This window comes from Calcarisporiella thermophila, assembly GCF_041956535.1.
Source record: "Calcarisporiella thermophila strain CBS 279.70 unplaced genomic scaffold VTP21scaffold_28, whole genome shotgun sequence".
Classification (NCBI taxonomy): Eukaryota; Fungi; Calcarisporiellomycota; class Calcarisporiellomycetes; order Calcarisporiellales; family Calcarisporiellaceae; genus Calcarisporiella; species Calcarisporiella thermophila.
Window position 1 is genome coordinate 206,278 of NW_027192218.1, and position 14,635 is coordinate 220,912.

At 43.9% G+C, this 14,635-nt stretch overlaps 5 protein-coding genes across 5 annotated transcripts; 2 read left to right on the forward strand and 3 right to left on the reverse strand.

Moving 5' to 3' along the window:
• Nucleotides 1–177: 177 nt before the first annotated feature.
• Nucleotides 178–2,010, reverse strand: VTP21DRAFT_6652 (uncharacterized protein; the record flags this gene model as incomplete). The annotated part of the gene is made up of 5 exons (XM_069397306.1): nt 178–577; nt 641–714; nt 776–845; nt 910–1,053; nt 1,124–2,010. The coding sequence occupies 5 exons, from the start codon at nt 2,008–2,010 to the stop codon at nt 178–180; spliced, it is 1,575 nt and encodes a 524-aa protein (XP_069246802.1).
• A 1,464-nt stretch (nt 2,011–3,474) lies between these two features.
• On the forward strand, nt 3,475–9,008 carry VTP21DRAFT_6653 (uncharacterized protein; the record flags this gene model as incomplete). The annotated part of the gene is made up of 3 exons (XM_069397307.1): nt 3,475–5,146; nt 5,203–8,126; nt 8,184–9,008. 3 exons carry the CDS (start codon nt 3,475–3,477, stop codon nt 9,006–9,008), a joined length of 5,421 nt encoding a protein of 1,806 aa, XP_069246803.1.
• Nucleotides 9,009–9,417: 409 nt separating this feature from the next.
• VTP21DRAFT_6654 (uncharacterized protein) lies at nt 9,418–10,335 on the reverse strand (the record flags this gene model as incomplete). Its single annotated transcript, XM_069397308.1, has 6 exons — nt 9,418–9,708; nt 9,767–9,876; nt 9,943–9,951; nt 10,048–10,109; nt 10,169–10,240; nt 10,301–10,335. The coding sequence occupies 6 exons, from the start codon at nt 10,333–10,335 to the stop codon at nt 9,418–9,420; spliced, it is 579 nt and encodes a 192-aa protein (XP_069246804.1).
• A 206-nt stretch (nt 10,336–10,541) lies between these two features.
• Nucleotides 10,542–12,389, forward strand: VTP21DRAFT_6655 (uncharacterized protein; the record flags this gene model as incomplete). Its single annotated transcript, XM_069397309.1, has 7 exons — nt 10,542–10,564; nt 10,633–10,854; nt 11,079–11,317; nt 11,387–11,458; nt 11,529–11,590; nt 11,659–11,954; nt 12,017–12,389. The coding sequence occupies 7 exons, from the start codon at nt 10,542–10,544 to the stop codon at nt 12,387–12,389; spliced, it is 1,287 nt and encodes a 428-aa protein (XP_069246805.1).
• Nucleotides 12,390–12,592: 203 nt separating this feature from the next.
• VTP21DRAFT_6656 (uncharacterized protein) lies at nt 12,593–14,539 on the reverse strand (the record flags this gene model as incomplete). The annotated part of the gene is made up of 7 exons (XM_069397310.1): nt 12,593–12,613; nt 12,674–13,433; nt 13,499–13,563; nt 13,628–13,740; nt 13,805–14,026; nt 14,089–14,383; nt 14,459–14,539. The coding sequence occupies 7 exons, from the start codon at nt 14,537–14,539 to the stop codon at nt 12,593–12,595; spliced, it is 1,557 nt and encodes a 518-aa protein (XP_069246806.1).
• Between the last annotated feature and the right edge of the window lie 96 nt (nt 14,540–14,635).

Genomic DNA, 14,635 nt, shown 5'->3' on the forward strand with positions numbered 1-14,635 from the left:
AAGGAAATGAAAGTTGAATCGGATTCAGGAAATAGGGGTGGAGATCTAAGCATCTAAAATCCTTAACTAGTGGGAGATGAAATATAGGCAAAATGATATAAATAGTCTAATGAGATATATCCAGAAGTGAGGGATTGTCACAAAAGTTTTGTGTGATAAAAAGGGGGGGAAATAAGCTTAAAATATCAAAGCAACGCTGAGAGTCAATCCAACTGCCCAGCCCATGGTGTTCCTTGACGCTGAACTTGGTCGCGGGGGCCCACTCTTTCCACCACAGTCCAGCTGGCACTTGAACGCGAGTGACGACTGATCGTGCATGATGGTATCAGACGGGCATTGCTGGAAGATGTTTGGCCTAACAATGCAGTGCGACAATTTCGGCGGGGCAGAAACAGGCGGGAAGGCGCCGTTCAGCTGGTTGTATTCTACAGCCAGGTACTCAAGGTTCTGAAGCTGTGTTATCTCGGTTGGCAGTGGACCAGTTAGTTTATTGTGGGCAAGGGAGAGGCGTTTGAGAGCAGTCATCTTGCCGATGGACGGGGGAATGACATCGGTGAATTTGTTGTGAGCAATATCGCTATAGATTGTGGCACAGGTTGAATGGAGACTCCAACAGGCAACATCACAAAAGATTACTTACAAATCCTCAACGGTAACCATGTTGCCAACCAAAGGTGAAATCGTTCCGTTCAATTCGTTGTGGTTGAGGATAACCTAGACGGGGAAATTATAAGAACTCCTTCATTCTACTTAGACGAATGGTTCATATAGTTACTTTGACCAACGAAGTCGAATTGTAAAGAGTGTCGGGGAGGGGGCCAGACAACTTATTCGCCTTTAGTTTACTATGGTTCGTACTAGAGGTTAAAAAGAGACCGCACCGGGTGCAATAGGCAGAATAATACTCACAGCAACTGTAGGCTATTTAAACGACCAATTTCCTGAGGAATAGAACCAGATAGGCCATTTTCATCCAATTCGAGATTCTGAAGGCTGTGAAGATTGCCGATACTTGGGGGGATAGGACCGGTAAGGTTATTCTTCGAGAGGTATCTATTCGCAAAAAAAAAAAAGATTGCTCGTGATGGCACTTATTAAGTATAGCTATAGACCAATAACTCACAGTAGTTGCAGATTAATCAGCTGGCCGATCTCTTGGGGAATAGGACCAGCAAACCCGTTTCCTTCTAATTTGAGACTTAGGAGGTTCGTAAGTTTTCCGATTGTCCCTGGGATAGGACCAGCGAGGGTGTTATTGGAGAGGTCGAGCCGCTTTAGCTGGGCCAAATTCATCCATGAGCCAGGGATGCCTCCAGTGAATTTGTTGTTGCTTATATGGAGATTCTCCAGCAGAGGAAGGGTGCCGAGAACCTCAGGAAGAGGGCCCACCAAGTTGTTTTGGTCAACATTGAGGTATTTCAGGGTTTTTATATTTCCTATTTCAGCAGGGATGTTGCCAGTCAGCTTGTTAATACTCAGATCCAGATGGACGAGGTTGGGCAATCGTCCGATGATGGCGGGGAATGGCCCTACTAGATTGTTGCCCTGCAGATTCAGTTGAGTGATACCGCCTACTCCGCTGCATTGAATACGCGCCCATGTACAGCATGACATCATATCCTGGCTATCCCATCCCGTCTTTTCCGCCCAATGCTCTCCACCAGTCTGCTTGAACAATTCGCTGAGTACTGCGCAAGATGCACGCAAGGTATCAGCGTGCTCCTGGTTGAGGGTTGCATTTTCCGGGAGACCGGGCACATTCGAGATTTTGGGGGGTGCGCTGGATGCCTCGGGAGGGGAAGGATCAGTTGTAGTCGGGCCTTCCGTCGGGGCTGGGACATCAGGGGCTTCTTGAGAGGGGGTGGTGGGCGAAGAAGGGATGTTCTCTCCTTCTGATGGTTGCGAATCGGGGCCCTCCTCCGGAGGACTCTCCTCTTGAGCCCTCACCGTGAGGAGCATCAGGAGAAGGGCGAGTAGGAAGAGCGCGGATAAGGAATGTTTAGAGGCCATTACTTGTGTTCAACAGATGGGAAATTAGGGGAGGTGAGGAGGGGCTCTTCCTTTGCTTTTCGATTCTAGTCGAGGGAAGGAATGACGAGAGTAGCGAACTATATTGAATTGAGATGACACTAAAAAAAGAACCACTCTGTACGACAAACTTCCGGAACGGCTTAATTCAACTAATGAACGTACAAAGCAGAAATATAAATCCCATTAAGTGCGACGAAACCAATTGTTCAAATCGATCTAATGCGCTATGACAAATATGGGCTCTCCCATCATCTCATTAATCCTCATTTTACGATCCTAAAAGAAGGCTTCCAATTTTCCTGGCGTCGCCCTTCTCGATCCGCCTCATTACTTGAATCTAGTGTGAATCGACTGCAATAGGAAACACAAATCCGATTTCCTTTTTGTCTCATTGCAGAAAAAATGTGAATCAAATATAGTAAAGCCGCTTGGCCTTCTGAGTCGGGAGTTAGCTTACTTTGATATGGACCCAGCTTAAATTAGTAAGTACTTGCGTCGAACTTGCAAGTCTGAGCAAACACAAAAACACATTTTCAATGCTGGCGGAAGCATCAAATATTGTTTTTCTACCCGTGGGTATATCGTGCAGCCCTGATAGTTTCACGATCTGCTGCAAGCTTCCAATACTCGCAGCTCTACTCAACTCCCTCACCGCGGTGACATCGAAATTATAGACCGCGGTGCTTGGAATACTTGGAGTCTTTTCGCGTATCAGTTGACACCCCTATTTTCATTTTGGATTGAGGCCAGCGCTAAGCTTAAGGATATGGAAAGTGGATTAGAAACAATATTGAGGAAACAAGGAAAAAAAATTTCCTCCGCGCCTATTTGTTACATCCATGGTGAAGCCTGTGGAAAAAAAAAAAGTACAAGAAGGTTGAGGGCAGGTTTACCTGATGTCAGTGACTATCTCCAAAGAGTACTAGCGCATTAAAGGATTTTCTGTCGTCGAAAACTTTTTACTGAAGTATTTGAATAGCTGCTCTTCTCTCCAAATCGCTCCATTTTCCAAGAATTGACGACACACACACCGATTTCTCCCTCGCGCCGTGATATTTATTCACGGCCTCCGTCTTTTCTTAAGTTGCTAGGTAAGTTAAGCTAAGAGATGTAACTTCTCATGGTTGCATGGAACACAAGGCTTTGTCTTCACCCTTCCTATATGCTTCTCTGTTTGCTTCTCTCTTGATTTCCTCCCTAAGGGGACCTGGAGTTGCCAAAAGCATTTATATCTAAAATTTTCTCTTATCATAGATTAGCAATTAACGTAGTCATCAGTAGCTGTGTGATCAAATGTTTTCCTAAAACAACATCTCTTGGTCGTCACTGTCGCCAATTTTCTTATATTCTACTCTATTCTCCTTGTAAGTCCCTATGTTTTTTGCATGTTTTAATTACTCGACACTCATCATTTTGTTAAACCTTCTCACTTTTGATAGCAATATGGTATTCCAACATCAACATATATATAAACTGCCCGCGCGCATTTACTTCGACAATAATAAAACACCCCCGCGGGACAGCAATGCTCTCCTTTCTTCTTCAACCCATTTCAATGAACAAAGACATTCTCAGATTAGCCAGCGCAACCCATCTGCTTCGCCTCTAAAATCTCTCTCCACCACATCACCCCGCGCTAGGAGTGGCTCACGCTCGTCATATGGCTCATGGACCCCTTTGCCCGACCGCCAGTCCTCCCAGAATTGGTCAACTTCCTCACATTCTACTACCGCATACCGAGAGAACGCTTATTCTGGTCGCTCCGACTCCTCGACCTATCCCTCGATGAACGACACCAAAGGGTTTGTCGCGTTGAGCGCACAGGATAATCACCGCCGATTATCCACTTCGAACTCTGCCTACCCCTATACAACAGATAACTATTCAATAGAGCATTCCCACTCCGCACGACAGTTGCAACTCGATAGGTCGGGCCCCGGTTTCCTTTCTACTTGCGGTGCTCAAAACGGACTAACAGCTGGGGAGGGCCAGGAGCTCTTGCTCGAGCAACCATTCTGCTCTGAAAATAACTCAAATAATGGTGGATACGGGCAGGATGGCCAAATCCATAAGTTTAATAATGTCCAATACCGGCAATACCATAGTACGCAGGCACAGTCACAATCTGCAGTCTACCGCCCCTCTCACCCGTTGGTATATGCCTCCCAATATGTACAGCCTGGGCATACGCCCTCCATGACTTCGACCTTCTACTCCTCCTCATCCTCCGAGTTTTACAGTGGGGCATCTCACTCGGCTTATAATGGTAGCGTGGACGCTTTGTTGGTAGCACAAGGACTATCAAACAAGTATCAGCCGCATAGCACCCTTTCCGTCTATGGGACCCGGCAGTCTGCTTCCCAAATCGATAACCATTCCAGCAGAAATGGAGTTTATGATGTACAATCGTCAGTGCTGGACCGCCATAACCATACAATATCCTCTCTATTAGATCAGGCTGCTCCTACCGTTGGCACTAATCAACAAAATGATGCCGTCTTGTTCGACACCAATCTTCCACCCCAGTTGCATTTTCTCTCCTCGCTCATGCATTTACACGGCTACCAGCAGCAAACCCAACAACAGGCACAGCAACAGCTGCCTCCTATGATGGTACCACCTCCATCCCCAAATATGCTTAGCTACTATTATCAATCAAACCACCAGGATCGTTACAATCAAAAACAGTATCCGCAACCCTTTGTAGGCGATTATACCCATGGCGCTTCGGTACTTCAGGAGCAGTATTTACCGGCGATCCAACAATACCAAGGGAGCTTCCTGTTAGGACACCAGCATCTAGCTCAGCAACAGCAATCACATCAGCAGCAGCAAAAGCAACAGCAACCTCAACCCCCCTACATACACCAGCAGAAATCTCGTCAGAACTTGGCATCCCAGTCAATTCTTGGATATCACAATCAACCTCCTATAAACCATGTGAATGGTGTAGTAAACTTTGGCAACGGCAGTTCAGGCCAAAGAGCTTCCACCCAAAATTTGCTCTATGATTATTCTGCCGCGTTGGATCTTGTGGCCAGCGCCTATCCAAGCGGTGTGTCAAATGCTATCGTGCCTGCACATTTGATAGACCCACGGAAAGAGGAATGGAGAGGTAAATCAATTTCATTCTATCATCTATTGTAGCTCTCTACTAACATTTTCATGTAGACAACATTCTCCACTACACCCACAGAATCTATAGCCAAAATCCGCTTGACCCTAGCTTGATGCCAATGCTACAGGAACTGCACAGCTATCACCCACAACACCTACCAACATTGCTCCTTCTTGCATGTGTCTATTACTGTCACCAAGACTATCAAAAATCGCTCTACTATAACCAACTCATCCTATCTATTGATCCCAATTATGTCGAAGCGATGAGCAATATTGGAACCACGCTGCGTCGAATGGGGCGATCAGCCGAAGCAGAGGAATGGTGGTGGCGCGCAGTTCGACTACGCCCTACATACTGGGATGCCTTTGAAAATCTCATTGGGGTACTCTGCCTTGCATCGCAGGAGGATGACGGTGCCAACAAGGGGGATAAGCGGACCGAAAAGAAGTCGACACGTCCTCGCTACAAGGAGGCGCTTGAGCTGTGTAATTTTGTAGAGCAACATGCTCTCGCCTCGTTTTCTAGATCCACTGTGGGCACTCAGTCGCTTGGTGGATGTGCAACTAGCTGGCCCGCGCAGAACATTACTCGCTTCTTGAATCTATTCCACACCAAAGGCAATATTCGCTGTGCACTGAGTGATATGGCTGGTGCCAGAGCCGAGTACGAGAAAGGGCTAGAGTTTGCGTTCGGAGGGAGATCACTGCTCGAGGTTGTCGCATTAACCGCTTGGATGAACAATAAGCCATCATTTGCATCGCATCGCAACACAAAGGACTTGGATACCGACAATATTCCGCTTGTATTGCTATCACCAGAACAGGCGCTCCATGTGATTTCCTCAATTTTCACTGAATCAGGGGGCGTGCTCCCTGGCTTGGCGCCACTGAATCGGGCAGTATCTGTTGGGTCGTCGGAAAGCTCTCTCCTACAGCAGGGTAATCAAATGGCTGCCAATATGCTGCTTACTTTGGCAAAACTTTTTCAAGATGCAATGGCTGGCACCGGCGCTAACATCGGCTTGAGCCAACCTCCCACTATGGCCATGCTCTTACCACTCTACTATCTCTCTCTTTCTCTTCATCCTTCACCTTCGACTTGTAATAATCTTGGCATTCTGCTTGCTACTATCACGGCACCTATTCCAAGTGGACAGGCCTCGCAGCAACCAATCACAGGCTCGTCGCTTGCAATGAAATACTACACCTATGGATTACAGCTCGATCCAAAGCACCCGCACTTGTATACCAATCTTGGGTCCTTGCTTAAGGATATGGGCCATCTTGCGGAGGCAGTGCAAATGTACGAAAAAGCTGTGGAATGTAATCCTCGCTTTGACGTTGCGCTTGCGAACCTTGGCAATGCTGTGAAAGATATGGGACGGGTGCAAGATAGTGTGCAGTGGTATATGCGAGCGGTGGAGGTGAATCCTAATTTTAGTGAGGCCATCTGTGGGCTTGTTAATGCGTTGGGAAGTGTTTGCGATTGGCGCGGAAGAGGCGGGGTAGGAGCTGAATCTGTTGATACGCATGGCAGATTATTGCTTTCCAGTGATCCCAATGCAAGGAGTGGGTGGCTGGGTAAGATGTATGAAATCGTTGAGCGCCAGTTAGATGAGGGAATCATGTGGGGGCATGGTGTATTATCGTTGTCTAGCCAGGGTTCAAAACTGGGAGAAATTCTTCTGGCTACAGTGCTTAATGTTTTGGGACCGGAGGCCACTTCACATGGGGACGCTGCGTCGCTTGAACGAGTATGGAGGAAACGAATTGCTACCTGGACGAGCAAGATGCATAGTAAGCGGAACGAAGGTGGCTGGATAATTCGGCTGATTGAACGACTGATGCGCAGAGTGCAACGACGGTGGTATCTTGACATGTATGGAGCAAACTATGGGATGCATTACGTTCAGCAGCAAACTTTGCCTGTGCAGCATCCTCCTCTAATTACACCTGAGGTAGCCCAAAAATATGCACGGCCTATGCTACCGTCCGCTCTAGCCTCTCCTGCTGTTCCTACGGTGCTCCCTTTCCACACATTTACCTACCCACTGAGTGCCCGCCAAGTTCGCCTGATATCGCACCGAAACGCCTTACGGATCTCTCACAGCACATTAACTTCTTCCTGGCTGCCATCCACTGTATATCCACCCCCTCCTCCACCAAACCCGCGAATGCGTATCGGATACGTGTCTTCTGATTTTAATAACCATCCACTCGCTCACCTAATGCAATCGGTGTTTGGATTTCACGACCGAAACCGATTTGAGGTATTTTGCTACGCCACTTCACCATCAGACAACAGCCCTTATCGTCAGAAGATTGAGCGTGAGGCAGAGCATTTCTTCGACGTTTCAAGCTGGGGCATTCAACAGATTGTAGAACGAATCATCAAGGACGGGATACATATACTTGTTAACCTGAACGGATATACCAAAGGGGCACGCAATGAAGTATTTGCTGCGCGGCCTGCCCCAATATTGTGTTCGTTTATGGGATTTGCAGGAACATTGGGCGGAGGCTGGTGCGACTGGATTGTTGCCGATGCGATTGTGTGTCCGCCTCAGATGGTTTCGTGTGAAAGATGGCGCGAGCGAAGATGGATGGCTGAACAGCGACGTAGACGAACGCTGGCTGAGACGAAAGTTGATTCGGCGATGGAGAGTGCTGTGGGGTCAGATTACGAGACTGAATTTGATTTCGAGGGTGACATTGACCCGGAAGAGGAAACCGACGAGTGGGTGTATAATGAAAAATTTATATATATGCCCGATTCGTACTTTGTAAACGACCATCGCCAAGGATTTCGGGAAGAAGACTATTCTTCCGAATCGCAACTCTCCCAACAACAACCGCAGGACTCGGAGACACGGTGGGCAATTGAGCAAGACAAACGATGGAAAATGCGGCGAGAACTATTTCCCGGACTGCGCGATGACACTTTTATTTTCGCAAATTTCAACCAATTATACAAGGTAACGCACAACAAATCAATAGAGTGAAAGACTCTTATTAATTTTTTTTTCATACAGATTGACCCGGCAATTTTCCGTGTATGGCTTCGCATTCTGGCTCGGGTGCCAAACTCTATTCTCTGGTTACTGCGCTTCCCAGCTGCAGGTGAGGCACATTTATTGCGAACGGCGAAGGACTGGGCTGGAGAAGAGGTGGCCTCGCGAGTTATATTTACCGATGTTGCGCCTAAACACATACACATCCATCGTGGCCGTATCGCTGATCTCTTCCTTGACACTCCTGAATGCAATGCACACACAACTGCATGCGATATCCTATGGTCGGGGACCCCCATTGTAACCTATCCTCGTTATGAACACAAAATGTGTTCTCGGGTGGCTGCGAGCATCGCCAAAGCTACCGGGTTTGAGAGGGAGATGGTCGTGAACAGTGAACAGGAATATGAAGAGAGAGCAGTCGCGCTTGCACAGAGCGTAACCTATGACTATGTGATGTCGCCGACATCTGCGCCCACTAATGGCACTCATCCACTTTCCATATCTGCCGTTACTACTCAACAAAACCAGTCCAACGGCGCTGTGCACTACCATCGCTATGGCCGTGGTGCGCTAATGGATCTGCGCCGACATCTCTTTTTATCGCGTGATTCCTCGAAACTCTTCGACACAAAGCGTTGGACGCGCAATCTCGAACAGGGGTATATGGAGGCGTGGAGGAGGTGGGTCAGCGGGGAAGAATTCGAAGACTTGGCTCCCTCAAAACGGCATCAGCAAACTGGTTGTATCTGGATTTCTACCGAAGAAGACAAAGGAGATGATAGAAAGAATGATGTGCAAGATAGGGATGGAAGTATGAAGGCGAGTAAATTAGCTGTGAATTGATAAAATCTGCAACGTCGGAGAAATATCCCCGTGCCTTCATATTTTTTTTCCGCTGCTATTTGTATTTAATTATTTATCAAGAGAGCGCTTACTATCTGAAATAAATATACATTCTCTTTATGTTTTTTTTTTTTCTTTCTGTTTGTACTTTTTTGATTTTAAGCTTCATTTTGCTTTTTTTTTTTTCTATCTTTTCTTTTACAGATATTTCTCCACTAAGTGTGCTAAACCGTTATGAGAAGTGTTGAAGAAACGTGGGGACAAAGTGGGAAAATGAATATTTATTTGAAAGAGAGTGTAATTTTCTTAATGCATTTAAAAGGATTGCATTCACAAAAAAAAAAAATTCAATCAAGATGAAAACAAAAAAATAAACAGTGGCAGAGCTTATTTGTGCCCAACGAGAAATCTACATAATAGTGCATTTCTTTTGCTTTTTGGCCGGTCTTTGCGGAGAAAGAACCGCACGGATGGCTTCGTCAAAGACATTTTTTAGGCCCTTCTGGGTAAGTGCTGAGCATTCTAGGTAGCGTACTGCTCCGACATCTTTGGCCATCTGTAGTCCTTGCGGATAAGTTATGGGAGCCATGCGCTTCTCCCGCAACTTCTCTATCGTTTCACGGTCCTCTCGTAGATCAAGCTTCGTTCCAACTAGAATTATGGGCGTTTTCGGTGCGTGGTGAGAAATTTCCGGGTGCCACTGCCGAAACGATATATTAATCAATTTTGGCCAAAGTAACCGAGCATATCCTACTTACTTTAGTTCGGACATTCTCAAATGATGGCGGACTTACTAACGAAAAGCAAATAAGAAACACATCTGTCTGTGGATAGGATAATGGACGAAGTCGATCGTAATCCTCCTGGCCTAGATGCATAAATGTTCATATATAAACACTCATTAATTAAATGTGCAGGGGGTGGGAGGAATTACCAGCCGTATCTATATCGGTCAGAATTAAGGGAAAAGCAAGCAAGACGGAAATGAACACTTAATTAGATTACAAAAAAATAGAACAAAAAATAAACTGGCATTTACCCCATAATCCAAGATTGATTGGCTTGCCATCGACCAACACGTTAGCAGAATAGTTATCGAATCTAAGGTGGAGCATAAATTAATCTTATAAAATGGATAGAGCATCAAAAGGAATAAATACACAGTAGGAATGTACTCTCCCGGAAATGCATTAGTAGTGTAGCTGATAAGGAGGCACGTCTTGCCCACAGCACTGTTAAATAATAGATGTCATTACCAGAATCCTATCTACAAAATATGACACTGTACGCACCCGTCGCCTACTACGACGCATTTGATGGCTTGCATTTAACTCGGAATATTTATAAAGAAGAAAAAAATCAAATGAGAAACGAAAAATTATGAGAAATTTATTCGTTTTTATTTTTCACTTCGCGAAGAAAAAGGAGAGAAAGGATTTTTATGAGGGTGTAGATGAGGGTGCGACTGCGAATTTTAACTCATTTTCTCGCTCACTTTTTTACCCGCCTTGAATTGAAGATAACAACCCGAAAATGAGGGAACGAGTGAACAAACTGTCCGTAATTGTAAACGCAATAATAAAAAATTTAACAAAGTATTGATTGCTACATTCACCGATCACAGCGAAAAGACCTCTTTCTCTTCGAATTTGAAACGTAAAAAAGAGTATAATCGATCTGCTCAAAGAAAGCGTGGTCCAGCCGAGGAGGAGGATTTACTCGTTTTCGGATATGAGGCGAAACTCTTTCGAGATGATGAGCTCGCATTGCGTGTAAATCGAGGAGAGTTTATGATTCCGTTTGCAGGATCCAATCCAAAGGAACCCAGTTCTCTAATCTTGGATAGGTGAATGTTCAATTTTTTTTTATTCAATTTTATTTTCTGTATCGTGTTTATCCTCAAAAAATATTGATTTGTGTGATAAGTTACTAGTTTTTGAGGTTCGTAGATGTCACTATCTTCAATATTTCAATATCTATACCTTTACGACTCTACGAACCATATATCTAACTTTTTCTTTGCTTTTGTGTGCTCATACCATTTCCTTCTGCTTGACAACGCTTTTTAAGATATGATGTCCGAAATCTTTTGGATACACAGTCTGCCATATGGACCGAACTATCAGATACCTCGACAATGCAACGTAATCAGTGGGAGCAAGAAGATACAAGGGAAACGATATTTGATGAAGAGAAGGGCTCAGATGTGCTTGTCCTTGACCTTCTTGAGAGAGAGCGGTATGGTGATCTAGATTCTGATGAAGAGTTGATATTTGAAATGGATAGCGATGAGAGGAATATATATATAGGTTCGCAAATATCCATGACAGGGTATTCGTTTTATAGCTATTAATGAACATATGTACCCGATTAACTAGAGGAAAAACGAAAGCGACAAGTAATGGAGGCTAAAGGAAATCTCTATAGCTTTGACTATAACCAGGAGAAAGGTAGGTGGTGGAAATTTTGGTCAATATCTAATATACTCCGTGATTAGTCGATAATGACTTTATACCCTAGTTCCAGAACCAACTCTAGAAGATGTAAAGCTAGCTTTCAGTGTTCCTTCTGAGATAACAAAAGTACGCAAAAATAGCTATTCGAGCACAATATTTGCACGAACTTTGCTTATCATTATTAAATTTATTAGCCAACCACACAAAGGCAAGCTGATATTGTTGAGCGAACCGCTACATTTATTGCTTCCTCAAGTGACCCAGTGCAAATGGAGATTATGGTCCAAGTGAAACAATCTAGGAATCCTTTGTTTGCTTTCCTGAATAAGGACGATCCGCTCTATGGATTTTATCGCTACGTTCTTCAACACAAGAGCAGTGTAATTGAGATGGATCTTGAAAATACACTACACCAAGATAATACAGCATCGACATCCTTGCTTCAAAATCCTGTCACATCCGATGGCGAAAATATACCTGAAAATATCGAGTAAGTCTAACTGAATGTAGGTAATATTTTAACGTGTTTCAATTTTGTATTGAATATTGCAGAGTCCCTCAGCTTGAGCTGAAGCAAGTTATCGATAAGACAGCATCTTTTGTTGCTCGAGCAGACAAGTCCTTTGAAGCTTTAATCCTCGAGCGATACGTGAATAATCCTACATTTAATTTCTTGCAGTCTTCCAATACTTCTAATCCATATTACATTTGGCGGGTTCAAAATCTAAGATCGCGCTATAATCCTACAGCGGACAGCAACTCTGAACCTGTTTCTGAGAGCGCTTCATCTGATATAGAATCAAAACTCAGAGGTGGGAGAGAAAATTCGGAGGAAATGGTGCACAATGACTTGGATAAGAAAAAAGCAGACAGGCTGGCGAAAGCAAAGATGTTTGTAGCTAGGCTCAACCTTGACAAAAGCTAAGGTGGTGCTTGATCTCAACTATATTATCCATATATAATCTCATTATATCAATATCAATTGTTTACCTTGTATTATAATTTTCAGCTATATTGGTTGATTTGATACTAGCAGGACGTTTGCATTTATTCGAATAAAATACATAATGCTTAAAATAGAATAATACAACTCGAAAAGTTATATACCGACGATTCTCGAGATATATTTCAGCCGAAAAGAGTTTTATACTTAAGGAAATTATGAATCAGAGTCCGTGCAATGAAAATAAAGATCAAGCTATTACTTACTGTTTTCAGTGGGGGGGTAGGAGCAATTTCTTCATCCTCTAATACCATTGCATCGATAGGCAAGTTTTCTTGATTCTCTTTGCCATTCAATTCATTATTAGAAGCAGTTGAAGTCTCATAAACAGCAGCATTGTGAGGGATGCTATTATTTGCGCCCGATTGCTGTCGTATCATATTGGCGTGTCTGGGGGACAAATGAGGATCAAGCTCAAGTGAAGATCCAAATGGGAAAAGGGCTCCTATAGTTGCATTCCCGGAATGATTTTCACGATCCGGCACATCAACCTGCATCATAGACATGGTCGGTGTCTGCGATTTTGGCTTTTGTTGATGTCGCTCGGATGGAGGGACTATTTGCTGTACTTGGGGAGTCTGCTCCAGTTGCGGTAGCTGGTAAATATCTCTTGATGCAAATAGCTGCTCGCCTCTTAGACCGAATTTTGAATCGTCGTTAGCTTTGTTTTCTATTAGAGATCCCTGCAATGCCAGAGGAGCCTGCTCAAGATTATCTGGCCGGAGTGAGTAGGGCTTTTGATCGTTGGCAATCACTGGTATCGATTCTTGACCACTTCTTACAAAATTAGCGACTTGATTTGGTGAGTTTTTCGCATATGATGAATGCTCTTCTGGGAATCCAAGCGAAGGGTCAGCAAGCCCTCTTCCAGAGGAAGTTTGAGATTGACCCATCTGTTCGGATAAGGTAGCAAGGACAAAATCTGCAGATACATGATCGGCGTGCTCAAAAGTCAGGAGAAGCGGCCTAACAATGAAAAATTAGTGGCTCTCCCCTCAAAATAAAACTGAAATGGAGTGTAAATAACTCACTTTCCAGGAGAGTCAAACCAAACTGACAAACTTAAATTCATCGCTTCAGCATAGGCAATTATCGCCTAAAGTGATAGTTTTTCAAGGAAAAATGTTATCGTATATAAGAATATATACCCAATAGTTTACCTTGAATTCCTTCAAATTAAAGGTTAATTCTATATCGCACTGAACATTGAACTTCTCAAATTCTTCGACATCGACACCAAGCTCTGTAGATAGAGGCCGCTTATAGAAATCCTCTATGTACCAAAATCTTGAATAGTCATCCTTAATGTCAATATAGCATTAGTATTGTTATTATACCTGCTTGTTCAGCAGCAAGGCCTTCATCGGTAAAGCTCCTAAAACGTATCCACCCGGGGCCACAAGACATAGTAATTTCGTCCAGTTTGGTATGAAAATGTGCTATCCAATTGGAGAGTGTATGAGGGGATATAGTAAAATGGTGGGAGCAATTTCGTTTATCATAGATGGCGTGGAATGTCTCGCACTGCTCGTAGATAAGTTTATGTGTTTTAACAATACCTATAATCTCATACGATTATAAAAATAAGAAAAATTATCAATTACTTTAAGTAGGATATTACCAAATCTACAAAACATTTGCACAACTAGTCGACATTCGGAAGCTCCGTTATCTTCACTTGTGACATCCACGTTCACAGCCTCTTCAAGTCGTAACTCACATCTCTCAATAGATTTGACTGTATTCGCTTTCCCACGAAATAGAGGCGCTACTGCCTTCAGTAGTATTTTGCAGCGTAATGCCAGCTGTTCGCCGCCCTCACTGGTATTCTTTATTTCATAATTTTCAAAAAATCTTGGAGAAAAGGTGAATATAGCAAAAGCCGATCGAGACGAGTTAATAGTAGAGAGGAGAAACTATGATGAAAATACCGTTGAAATCAACCTTCGGATCTCTTTGACTTGACATTTAAGAAGAATTCTTTGACTAACCTGGTGTTTTCTCGCCTCGATAAAACCCTCCTCTCCGATTTTTGTTAAACATGCGAGTACTCTGGAAAAAACTAAGCACATATTTAAGTTTAGACATTGATTAACAGATTAATGTGGCATTTTAACCTTTAATGTTCCCTGACGGTATAACAGCCCGAAGCAAATATGTCATTTTTA